Genomic DNA, 13443 nt, shown 5'->3' on the forward strand with positions numbered 1-13443 from the left:
CTTGCTTCAGTTTCTTTATCTGTGTTTCAAATGTCTATATTTCACAGAGTTGTTATGTGACTTACATGAAAAGGTACATAGAAAGCTCTTCTATTCTCACAACTTACTAAACCTTCAATATTTATTAGCCGCTGTTACTATTACAATCAACATATTATCACCAGTTAGAAATCAGCCTGGCCTGACCTGTGGTGGCGCAGTGGATAATGCGTCAACCTGGAAATGCTGAGGTCGCCGATTCGAAACCCTGGGCTTGCCTGGTCAAGGCACATATGGGAGTTGATGCTTCCAGCTCCTCCCCCCTGTCTCTTTCTCCTCTCTCTCTCTGTCTCTCTCCCTCTCTCACTCCTCTCTAAAATGAATAAATAAAAAAACAAAACAGCCTGAATATTCAGGTAAGTGGTAATGTATCACAGCATGTTAACGAATGTCACTGATCTCAATATAATTCTAGGTGATGTCACTTTAATTAAAGAAAGATATGATAAAAGGTGCAACCCAAATACACAAGATTATTTTATTTCTGATCCATAAAGAATGTTGTATATAATTTGTATTACACTCAGGTAGGTCAGTGGCCAATATACATAAGCAGTGACTTTCTCTTTAAGGAAGCACAAAATGTCAGAAAAATAGCAGGATCACGCATATTCAAGCACTGCTACAGGTGTGAATTCTACAATGCTATGCAGGGAAACAAAAAGAAGATGAAAAGTTAATGCAACCAACACGTAACAGTAACATCTACAACTACTGGAGTGTGTGCCAAGTGCCAGGCACAGTCCCCACACTTGACAAGTATCCAGTGCTCACCCGTCCACACAACTTCCTGTAGCACCCCGGTGCCAGGTGCTACATTAGAGCTGAAGATTGTGACAATGAATAAAAGGACAGCTCTGTTCTTCAGGGAGGGACACAAAATGTAGTGAAGAGTTAAACGTGGGGGACATGTACACAGGAAAGGGGCTGGTGAAATGATGAGCAAAGTTTTAGAAGGGGAGGAGGAAGAGGAGGTGAAGGTGAAGAAAGCATCTGAGCTCTCTCCCTGATAGGTGCGATGTGAAGAGGATAAATGCTGGGCTGCCCACCCTGCCTCTGGATATGGAATCCCGGGGGCCTAAATGGGGCAGGGTAGTCTACCGATGAGCTCAAGCCAGTCTTATTAGTTGCCCTATAGAGACATCTGCAAAAGCAGAGGCCTAAAAAAGCAGAGGTTTAGACCCTGGCCAGTTAGCTCAGTGGCAGAGTGGCGGCCTGGCGTGTGGATGTCCTGGGTTCGATTTCTGGTCAGGGCACACAGAAAAGCATCCATCTCCTCCTCCTCTTTATCCTCCCCTCTTCTTTCTCTTCCCCCACCCTCTTCCTCCCCCCTACCTCCTTCTCCTTCTCCTTCTTTCTCCTTCGCCGCCTCCTCCTTCTTCTTCTTCTTCTTCTTCTTCTTCTTCTTCTTCTTCTTCTTCTTCTCTCTCTCTCTCTCTCTCTCTCTCTCTCTCTCTTTCTTTCTCCCCCCCCCACAGCTATGGCTCGACTGGCTTGAGTGAGTTGGCTCCAGGTACTGAGGATGGTTTTGTGGCCTCCACCTCAATTGCTTAAAAATGGCTCTGGTTGCAACAGAGCAATGGCCCAGATGGGCAGAGCATCGCCCCCTAGCAGGCTTACTAGGTGGATTCCGGTTGGGGTACACGTGGGAGCCTGTCTCTCTGCTTCCCTGCCTCTCACTATAAAAAAACAAACACAAAAAAACCCCCAAAACCAGAGGGTGGACAGCCTCTCCTTCCCCTGAAAACTGAGGGATCGTTTATTACAGAGAAAAGGCGGAAGAGATGTTAAAGGCCAATGAACCATCTCTACTGTGGTCCTTTAAGGAGAGCTGAGAAGCAAGGCACCAGTGCCACCGACTAAGTAGAAACCTTAAGTCCAAAGAGCTAGGATGAAACCAAAGTTAAGGTGGAGAGCCAAGAGTTTGCAACTGGACGAGGAAGCAAAAGCAGTTTGCTGACGTGCAGGAGGTAGGTCTGGCGCAGGTTCAGGGAACAAGCTTGGGTGTGGGTGTCTCTGTTGTTTTGTAGGGCAGGGGAGATGAAGACTGTTAAAACAGAAAATAATGGCATAAGGCTAAAGAAAGATTTAGAGATGAGTGGTCAAAAATGAGGACAGCCACAGTCGGCTATGAAGCACTGAGTGCCGAGGAGTTGGAGTGCACTTCCCTAGGCACGAGGATGTGTTCAGGGGGCAAAGTGTCATGGTCGCACTTGGGAGGCATACTGGAGAGGAGAAGGGGACAGGGAGGAGAGCTGTTAAAATGCTGTAGTAATGGTCCATTTACTCAGTGACTCAACCATTCTGTACTCTGGGCCAGAGACTGCTGGGCACAGCACATACAAGGATGCAGAAGTGATTTGGGGAGGAGGCGGAAAGAGACGGAGGCATGCAAACAAACACAGTTTAAAAGTACAAGCTCTCTAAGGGAAGTGTGAAGAAGTGCCGTGGGAATATCTAACTCCTGGAAGCCAAACTTAGGCTGAGATGTTTTCCAGGCAGGGGAGAGTCAGGGTCGTTGAGGCCATCTGAGGTAATGGGAACAGCAGACGTGGAGGCGGGGAGAGAGACAAAGCGCAGGGTGTGTGCACGGCTGCCGGTGCATGGTGGGAGTGCAGCAGGCACTAGGGAAGGACGCAGGAAGTGTGCCTGAGGAGGCGCACGGGGCCAGGTCAGGGAGGGACTTGTCTGTCGTGATAAAGGTCTGGCATTCTGGCGCTTATATTGGAAGTCATAGAGCCTTGTGGAGATGCTAAGCGGGTGAACGACATGACCATGGTCCCTGTTAGAAAGGCTGTCCCTAGGCAGTGTAAAGGACTGGGAATGACAGATGAAAACACCATTAGGTGCCTGTGTGAGCCCAGACAGCAGATGATGAGGACACTCCAGCGACAATGCTCATGGGATGCGGAAGAAGCAACGTATTCAAAATGCATTTATAAAGAAGAAAATCTAGAGTTATACTAATGAGTTGAAATCATTAAGCTAGGGAGCTGGGGGAAGGAACAGCACAGCAAGTGATGGTTCTGGATTAGTGGAGGGAGAGCAAGGGACGCAGCAGGCTGGCTAAGGAGCACGCACATGCAGCCCAAGGTCCCACCCACTGGAGCGGTTTGGTGGAAGCTAAAGTGAATATGGTCGTCAACAGGGTCACTACATTACTTTCTAAACAGGGACACTTCTAGGAATAAAAAGGAGGCACTGGGGGTTACAGATATAAGTAAGGACTGTGTTGTCCAGATAGGGAAGTTTGTTCCTTCAGTCACCAAGGAAACACCCTGTACACTGTGGTATCCTGGCTAGAACCTTCCGGGATGGATTCAGGAAAACAAAAAGTTGGGTCAGAAGAAAGCCTTTGGAGTCTGGGATGATCTAATAAGATCATTCAAGGGAGGAAGAACAGAGTGAGAGGTGAACAGGTCCCAATGCAGATCAATGACAGGTGTCAGTGGACAACTTGAGAAAGTCCACGTCTCAGGTTTTTATCAGTTTATGTCAGAATCATCTACTTGGCTAAGTTTATATTAGAATCCTTCAGGATTCTGTTAGTCACTGCTGCTCAGATTAAGCAAGAATGGCATACTCTGCACTGAGCATTGTGGACTGTGTGTTCAAAAAATAGCTTTCCCTTTGTTTACACAGAGCTAAGATGGTCTGTCTTTCAAAAGTCACTTTATAAAAATTAAGGGAAAAAAGAAAATAATCATGGAGAATGAAAACCAAAAACAGATTGCAAAGAGATTTCTATTAATCATATTAATAGATCATTAGTTAACATCTAGTCCCAAGACTTGGTCCAGTTTCACAGGAATCCTGTCTTTCTCCTCTCAGTGATTTTTTTAAATGATAAATACTTTTTATTACATAATATTTAGTAGTCATTCTGAATCAACAAGGTCACCAGAGACCTGTAAATACTCTGCTAAATAACACACGAGAAATACATATTTTTTCAGTGCAGTAACATTTAAATAATCCTTGTTTCCTTAGTCATATAAGTTTGCAAACTGGGGCCCTGGCCAGCTGGCTCAGCAGTAGAGCATTGACCCAGCATATGGATGTCCCAGGTTCAATTTCCGGTCAGGGCACACAGGAGAAGCAACCATCTGCTTCTCCACCTCTCCCCCTTCCTCTTCTCTATCTCTCTTTTCTGCTCCTGCAGACATGGCTCTACTGATTCAAGCACATCAGCCCCAGACACTGAGGACGGCTTTTTCAAGCCTCCTCCTCAGGTGCTAAATAGCTCAGTTCCAAGCATGGCCCCAGATGGGGATTGCTGGGTAGATTCAGTCGGGGCGCACGTGGGAGTCTATCTCTCCTCCTCTCAATTAAAAAAAAATTGCAAACTGGGGAGTAAAGAAAAATATAGATACCAAAGAACATTTTTTCTTAAACACGTAAGATTAAAAGATGTAAAAAAATATATTTATTTTATTTTATTTTTTATTATTAATTTTTTTCCCTGAAGCTGGAAATGGGGAGAGACAGTCAAACAGACTCCCACATGCGCCTGACCGGGATCCACCCAGCACGCCTACCAGGGGCGATGCTCTGCCCACCAGGGGGCGATGCTCTGCCCCTCCGGGGCGTTGCTCTGCCGCGACCAGAGCCACTCTAGTGCCTGGGGCAGAGGCCAAGGAGCCATCCCCAGCGCCCAGGCCATCTTAGCTCCAATGGAGCCTTGGCTGCGGGAGGGGAAGAGAGAGACAGAGAGGAAGGAGGGGGCAGGAGTGGAGAAGCAAATGGGCGCTTCTCCTGTGTGCCCTGGCCGGGAATCGAACCCGGGTCCCCCGCACGCCAGGCCGACGCTCTACCGCTGAGCCAACCGGCCAGGGCCAAAAATTATATTTATTGATAAGCCAAAGTTTGGCCCTAACCCTAGTAACACAAACTCAAAGTAGATCTTGGTCAGAAAAGTACGTGGGGTAACTCTGTGGGACAAAGAAAACATTTAGTGACTCCTAATCATCTTTTCCTCTTTCCAGCCATAACCTATAATGAGGGAATCTACATCTCGAGGCTCCATGTGGGCCTCTGCACTTGAGACACACACTTCATCCAGACCACTCAGTTGGAGTGGACACTACAGCACGAGAGGAAATGCCAAACACTCACCTAGCTACAAACCAGCAATGCATCAGCAGACCACAATCCTAACACAACACGAGAATGGCCTAAAGATGCCGACCAGAAGGCCACTGCTTGGCCAGAGGACAGTGGGCCTGCCCAGGGAAAACATCTAGGATGCTGGAAATAAATGTATAGAAGATGGTTAAAAAGCCAGGTGTGGAGACTTGCGTTTGGGATTATTGTGGAAGTCACAATTAAAGCTGAAAAATTGGGTAAGTTCTTAAAAAGTAGGATTAGCCAGCTGCAAATGGAGATTGAAAACTGCTCACAGTTAAACAAAAGAGAATATCCAGAAAAACAAAGAGAAAGCCTGATCATCAAAGTCAGAGGGGAAGCAAAGAAGGGAACAGTATTAGGGGAGGAGTGTGCATTAAACAGTCAACACAGAGACCTCATAAAACCCTAGCGGTAAGAAGCCACTGGCATTGGCAGTGTATAAACTAGAATTCTAATCTACTCCTGCAGTCAAAAAGACAGACAGCACCCCCCACCCCCAACGAATCTCTTTGCATGTGAGCTTCAACAGCAAAGATGCTCAAATGCACAGTCTTCCTAGTCTGTTTCTGCTGCTTGGACTCAACATGTCAAAGTTCTCATGAAAAAGCAGAGTTTCTTCTATCTACTCACAGTATGCGATGACAATAAAGGTTTATCCTTAGCGATTAGTTCAGCCCTGGGGTAGTCAGTCACAGGCTTGCTTTAGAGAGAGATACTCCCACTGCTAAACACAAAATAGTGATTTGCATAAATTGCTTAACTGTTGGGAAAAATATCAAGGACTAAAATGGGAAAAATACAGATTTGAGAATCTAATCTCCTATGACCTTGGGGAATTAGCTATGCTTTTCTGAGAGATTTAATTTTTTCATCTGTAAGACGAGGTGGTTAGACTGGATGAGCTATGTCTCTTTGAACTCTGAAATCCCATAATTCTTTATTGGAAAACATGTGAAAACTGAGATCATCTTCTTGGGTGACAGTACTATCCCTTTTGTAGACCAGACAATGTGTACTACTGTTGAGAGAAAAAATATTTCCAAAATTGTAGAAGTCATAATTAAAGCTGAAAAACTGGGTAAGTTCTTTAAAAATATTGTGGTCAGTACAGAACTTATATGATTACTTTAGAATTATTTTTAATATTTTTCAGGAAACTGGTCTTCACAATTTAGTTGTAAATGGATTGCTTCTCTGGAGAACTATCTCAGCCAGAATCTAACTTTGTATTAGACAAATGATACAGAAGTATTTTCTATTGCCTTTGACTAGAGAGGAAGGGAGCAGGGCACAGTGTGAAGAGTAATTAAATCAGGCAGTTGGGCTTCAATCCCAACGTCTATCCATTAATCCCCCTGGGGCTTAAATGTCCTTGTAATCATAATTATCATAAAATGAAGAAGTCAGACTGGAAGATTAAGTATTTATTCCAGGGCTAGAATAAATCTATTATTTTACTTAGTGATGTGTGAATACTGTCAGTCACGCTCATTTAAAAAACTCTTTCTTTTATTATGCAAATTCATCTTCTGGTTTTTTTGTTTGTTTGTTTTTTTCAAGTGAGAGGAGAGGGAGTAGGTAGAGAGACAGACTCCCGCATGCACCCTGGGGATCCACCAGGCAACCCCCATCTGGGGACCACGCTGGAATCAACTGAGCTATCCTCAGCACCTGGAACTGACGCTCAAACCAATGGAGCCACTGACTGTGGGCGGGGAAGAGAGAGAGAAGGGGGAGAGGGAGGGGAAAATAAGCAGATGGTCACTTCTTATGTGTGCCCTGACTGGGGATCAAACCTGGGACATTTGCACGTTGGGCTGACACAATATCTACTGAGCCAACTGACCAGGGCCATCACCTGCTTCTTCAAGTCCAGGGAGAGACACATTCTACGTGAGAAAGGTCACAGTTCCCTTGACTCAACAATGACTGACAGTGCACCCACATTTGCCAGGGATTTGGGGACCCATGAAGATCAAATATGATCCTTGATTACCAAAAGCACCAGGATGAATAAGGACTCAGATTTAAAGAGCTGAGCTACAACAGAAACGCCCTACGCTGCAGTGACTCACGCCAGGAGCGTGCTCCTCTCTCCACCTAGCGGGAGCGGTTCCTTGGCTAAGTTCTAGATCAGCAAGCTCAGGTTTTGTTTTGTCTTTTTTTTTCTTTCAGGTTGAACGCATGTACACCCACTCTAATCAGTAACATATTGCTCTATAGGCAGAGATTTTCTCAAGGGGGTGAAGACTGGTTACAAACTACCCCGGGCACATCCCTTCCAACCACCAAATAAGATTCACTCACTGTCTTAGATTAGCTGTATAGTTTCTAATATAAACATTTCCCATCTTTATCTCCTAAAAACTTTTATGTCAGATGCTATTACATTCAAATCAATAAATACATATATATTAAGTTCACAAAATTTTTGTTTTTTGTTAAATAATAAAATGGAAAAGAAAAACTGCTAATGAACAATACTTCCACATTAAACCAAATCATGCCTTTTCCTCACTTTAAAAAAATAGGAAAACAAAGTCCAAAATGAACAGCTTCTTTTCTAGAACACAATAACAGGAAGTTGCCCAACCAAATGCACATCTTTGCTATTTATTCTCCGATGTCTCCATCTGGATGAACATATCACCGCACTTAATTCAGCATGCCTACACCCACATTCTATCTGGGATCACAATGACACCTCTCTTCTCTTTCTGGGAACATTACTGTCACCCTTCTTTTCAGCTCCCTCATTTCCTGTATCTCATCTGTCTTCAATTCTTGGGCATTTCTGGTCTATAACATCCCTTACTAGTTCTCCTAATGGTCTCATCTTGAACCTCGTCTCTCTCCCTGATACCCACCTTTCCAGAATCCTCGTCTCTCTCCCTGATACCCACCTTTCCAGAATCCTCGTCTCTCTCCCCGATACCCACCTTTCCATAATCCTCGTCTCTCTCCCTGATACCCACCTTTCCAGAATCCTCGTCTCTCTCCCTGATACCCACCTTTCCAGAATCCTCGTCTCTCTCCCCGATACCCACTTTTTCAAAATCTCCCATCTCCGAAATGTTATTGCCAAATTAACCAACTCAAACTAGCAGCTGATAATTTTGCCTCTTTGTGTCAAACCTTTCAATGGCTTTACTCTGACTAATAAAAAAGCCCAAACTCCTTAATGTGTCACCGAAGGCCCACGACACCTGTGAGGCTCCCGGTCCAGTTTGACGACTCCTCCCTGCTTTTCCTCGGCTCGGCCAGGGCTGCTGCCCACTCTCTGTTCCTCCTGCTCCCTGCATCTGAACTACTCCTTTTCCCAGGGATGTTGGAAAATTAACCCACTCTGCAAGGCTCCAAGTAATTCCTCTCTCCCCTAGAATGAGTCATTTCTGAGCCCAACATCTCTGCAACTCTGCTTTCTGAAATATGTGCCTTCTCTCCCTTTTTCCCACAAAAATTAAAACATGCATTTTTACACTGTTCCAACCATGTCTATTACCCTGCTTTTTAAGAAAATCTATTTTCAATTATAGCTGATATTCTATTACCTTGTTTTAATTTGTTTTCTTCCCTTATCTTACAGTTGTCCTGTACCCTGCAGCTTTGCCACTGGACTGGGCATTACCTAGTGGCATAATGACTCTTGCAAATGACAGCATGCATACAGTGCCCGCACTCAGGAGCTTCGAGTGCCTCATCATTGCTAGAGCACATTCTTTCCAAAGTGGCTTAAATAGAAAAAGAAAAATAAATGGACGGGCCACTGTGTCCTGTTATTTTCTTAATAATTAGAATCTTTTTCAAGTCTAACTGATGAGTGAAATCCAGAGCTCCCTCTTTTAGGATGGTGCAGATGGGGTGTAACGGAACCACTCACATTAGAGGACATGCATCTGAGTCCTGTCCTCCCTCCAACTGGGATGGTGCTGAATAAAATAACCCAGTGGGCCCAATCAATACCGAATTTCCCCCCCTAACTGTAGATGAAAATGTCTAAAATAGCTCTCATGTTTCTTGTTAACAAACTCCTTATTTTTTATGAAAAGTCTCATATACTGTTGACTATAAATATCTCCCAGAGAGACAAAAATCAGTTCATATAGGAAGCTAATCATCTCCTGCAATGGTATCACTCAGTCTCCTATTATTCAACTGATGTACACCCAGTCAACAGCCGACAACTTTGCCACGCATCCAGTTACAACTGCGAACCTGGGTCAGCTGCTACCAGACGTACCTTAAAGCCCTTTGAAGCAGCGACATGGGCAGCAGTCCAGCCCTCCCTGTTGGCGTGGTTAAGGAGGTCTGCAGGCAGAGCAGGTCTGGTGGGGCCTTCAGCACTCTCTTCTCTGTGATCCAAGTCAAAGACATCCGACTTGGCCTCCTCCTCATTCAAGGAATTCCTGAGAGCAGGTGCTCTATGGTACATCAGAAGGTTGAGGCTGTCCACATTACCAGCATCCACAGCTGCGTGGACTGGTGTCCAGCCATCCTGAAAATAAAATGAGCAGGGTGAACGGTTGATTGCAACATTAGTATTGAGAACAGTGTTATTTAAAGTTCCTGGGGATGGACCACTGGCTGGGAAAAGCAGGCATTCCAATTCTGAATATCATTGATGAGTTGAGTCAAGTTCTCTGACTCCTGTTAATAAGAGTATTTCCCATTGCTATGACTCGTGTTTGCTACTTTGTAAGAACTTCCACTTAATAGTTTACCATCTGGAGTGAGTGGGTACTACCCAGGCCGGTAAAAGTATAATGTATGAAAAACAAAATCTCAATTTAATAGTACAAAAGAGAATTAACTTTAGCATAAAAAGATTTTAAAAAATGTGTACTACAGAGTTATTAGTAATGTGCTAAATGAACGCTATTATTAGCCAGTTTTACTTAAAGAGCAAAGTCCTAATTCTAGTGATCTTAAAATTTTATGTCAATGATTCCAGGTGATTGTAGATAATAAGGAGAAGGTAGATATAGAGGAGAAACAAGCTGAATTACTGCCTGGGGTGCCCATGGGCCTCCATTGAGTGCTTTGTGATTGCAGTGGGTCACTGACACATGCAAGCTTAGAAAATGTTCTGACTGACATGACTGGGCCCATTATCTAGACCAGTGGTAGTCAACCTGGTCCCTACCGCCCACTAGTGGGCATTCCAGCTTTCATGGTGGGCAGTAATGGAGCAACCAAAGTATAAATAAAAAAGATAGATTTAACTATAGTAAGTTGTTTTATAAAGATTTATTCTGTCAAACTTAGTGAAAATCCAATATAAAGTACTTGGTAAGTAATTATTATTATATGCTATAACTTGCTGTAACTGCTTTATAAATTTTATAATTTATTTTCTAATTATAGAAAATTTTACTACTAACAGAGGTACGAAAGTGGGCAGTAGGTATAAAAAGGTTGACTACTCCTGATCCAGACTATGTTATATCTTCAGCCTCAATCAACCACTTAGCTGGTTGCTAGGTTGTACTCCACTCTTTTCTAGGGCAGTGGTGCTCAGGAGTGGTCCCAAGACCAGCAGCAACAGCATCACCTGAAAAGCTTGATAGAAATGCAAATTCTTGAGCATCACCCAACCTACAGAACTGGAAGCTCTTTGGGTGGGACTGAGCAGTCTGTGGCTTAACAAACATCTGTGATCCTGACACACCAAAGCCTGACAAGCACTATTCTAGGGAAAACCTCGGTCCCCTGCAGAGTCTTTGATGTTTTCTATAAAGATGGGTCTCCCTTCTACTCAGGTACTTGTCTTCATTAGATTTTTAAGACTTTCATGAAAAAACTGAACTTTATTTTGGTGATCTGAGTTTTGGCTTCATACTCTTTTCCTACCTTTGTTTTCCCTTTGGCATGTATTTCACATTGCTATGTGAAATACATGTAATAATTCACATTGCTATACTATTTTTCAGTGAGTTTCTGCACACTTCAAAAAAATAGGGTAAAAGAGAGAAAACTAGACATTCAATGGTAACAATTTACATTTAGACTCACTTGTCTGATCATTTGCTTACACTGTCCCTTGATAATGTGACTTTTGTACCGCATACCAGTAAGGTCAGCTGGGCTGAGACGAGGCCACGGGCGCAGTAACTGGGATACTGCATTATTCTTGGAGGGGCTCTGGAGGGCTCCAGCCAGGTAAGGCATTTCATGGCTTGTCCCTTGTGGGGCTGCGGTATCTGTTTTCCATGGGCACCAGAGTATAAGTGCTTTTAAATGGGCCTAATTTACCCTAAATTACATTATAAACATCATGCAACTGATCTGGAAAAACAACCTTCCATTCTCCCATAATATCTTCTTAAGTCACAAGAAATAATTATTCCCTTAAAATCCTCTACCAATTCTCCTGTTTACTTCTGTACATCCGAGAACTTTGTCCAGCTCAGCAACTCGCTTGAGCATGGCTTTCTGTGTTCTCACCTCACAGGATGAGGTTATCTTTTCTGTGGCTCTACTTAATTTTCATTCAGCTTAGTGATGTCAAGTTCATTTTCACCTGCACGGTAGAACTTCATAATTTTATAATGAAATTGTGTGTGTAACACCGTAGATTTCTTAGATCAATATATGAATAACATGAATAAGTATATCACTGGACTATTTTCTCAAATTTTTGAAAATTAAATAGATTTTTTTTAAGTTGTAGAAGAAAGATTCAATGAAAAATATTTATATCTAACTTATATCCTTGGTTATACCATTAATTGTTGTTTTTTGGGGGGAAATTACTTAAGAGTGCCAAGGATCCAAAAGTGATCTATAAAATAGATAATGTATTTTTCATCATAAAATATTTTCAGGATGTTTTCTGTGAAATGGATGCCTGGTATCATCAGCTCTCTATTAACAGAAGAGATCCAGGGTACATATACCTTTGGAAATTCAAATGTCTCCACTTGCCTTTCATCAGGAGTATGTTGGAGGGTAGTGATTATTACAACTTTAATATTCTGGGAAGCTGTGATAACAAAAATAAAATAACGCCTCAGCCTGATGGAAACTGGACCCTGGCCGAAGCTCCTGACCTCCTCCAGCCCTAGGATGGTCCCTGGCTGAGAAACGCAGGTCAGTGTACCCAGGGCTGACTCCTCGATCTTCACATGTATCACAGCAGCTTAATGAAGACAAATTTCGGAGGGTTAATTGGGACTTTTATTTCAAATGCACATCCGTGTGGCTGAGCCAGAGGTATTCCCCAATAAATTTGTCAGCTCCTCTGTCCTTCACCTGTGCAGCTTACACAGGCAATATCTGAACTGCGTGGGGGTGCAGTCGACAGTTACATCAGCATATTAGGTTCTACAGTGGATGCCCACATAGTGTTTCAAGTTCTGAGGCAAATTAGACAGTGACCCTGAATTCTGTGAGCTGCTGTACAATCGTAGCAATAACAAACATACTTCCTCAGAGGAAGTCAACACAAATAAGGTCCTCCAGAGCAGGGCAAGTCTCGGCACAGAACACCCTTTCGTGTACACATCACACCCTTTCGTGTACACGTCACAGCTCAGTCCTGCTAGTGACGAGAACACTGCTGATGACCAGGATGAGAGCCAACACCCGTTCACTGCTGACAACTCCCGGCACCGTACACAGAGAAAGGCTTAAATACCAACCATCTTATACAGATAGGCTTGTTTAATTTCATACCCTAACAATGGCTACCATTTTAGCCTCATTTTATAGAGTGATCAACCAAGGAACAGAGAAGTTAGATGACTTGCCCAAGGTCACACTATTGTGGGAGCAGGCTTCAAGACACAAGGTCTGACTTAAGAGCACGACCTCTCAGCCACTGTGCAACACTTTCTTCTCTTCCTGTCATTGCCACCACTTTATTTCTATAGCACTTTATAAAATACACAGTGCACCCTGAAACATCCCGAATTGGACCATCTTCACTCTGCCCCTCAACCTTGAGCCAAACCATTACTTCCAGATTAAAAACAGATTTCTGATCGGCCTCCTTGTGTCTGTTCTGCACCCCTGACCCTTGCGAGTTATTCTCATCCCTGTAGCTAAGTGATTCTTATAAAAATGAGTTAATCCACATCCATGTTCTGTTCAAAACCATCCAGTCTCATTCAGAGTCGCCATCACGGCCCCGCCTCCGTGCAGTGCACCGAAGGGGCCGCCACACTTGTACCAGAGGCCTCCGTACTTCAGTCCCTCAGGCCTGGCACACGGCTCTCCTCGTCTCTTTGCGGCCACGCCCTCACTTCCATCAGGCCTTGGCTCCACTGCCCATCTTCA

The 13443-nt window shown here is 43.8% G+C and overlaps 1 protein-coding gene across 2 annotated transcripts in view; it reads right to left on the reverse strand.

The window, feature by feature from the left end:
• The window catches only part of CTTNBP2 (cortactin binding protein 2), a 168895-nt gene that overhangs the window by 64012 nt on the left and 91440 nt on the right, over positions 1-13443 (reverse strand). For both annotated transcript variants that reach the window (XM_066362548.1, XM_066362547.1), the window contains exon 8: positions 9407-9661. In XM_066362548.1, the coding sequence (XP_066218645.1) occupies positions 9407-9661 (255 nt within the window). The remainder of the gene's footprint in view (positions 1-9406; positions 9662-13443) is intronic.

Source organism: Saccopteryx leptura, chromosome 2 (assembly GCF_036850995.1).
Source record: "Saccopteryx leptura isolate mSacLep1 chromosome 2, mSacLep1_pri_phased_curated, whole genome shotgun sequence".
Taxonomy (NCBI): domain Eukaryota; kingdom Metazoa; phylum Chordata; class Mammalia; order Chiroptera; family Emballonuridae; genus Saccopteryx; species Saccopteryx leptura.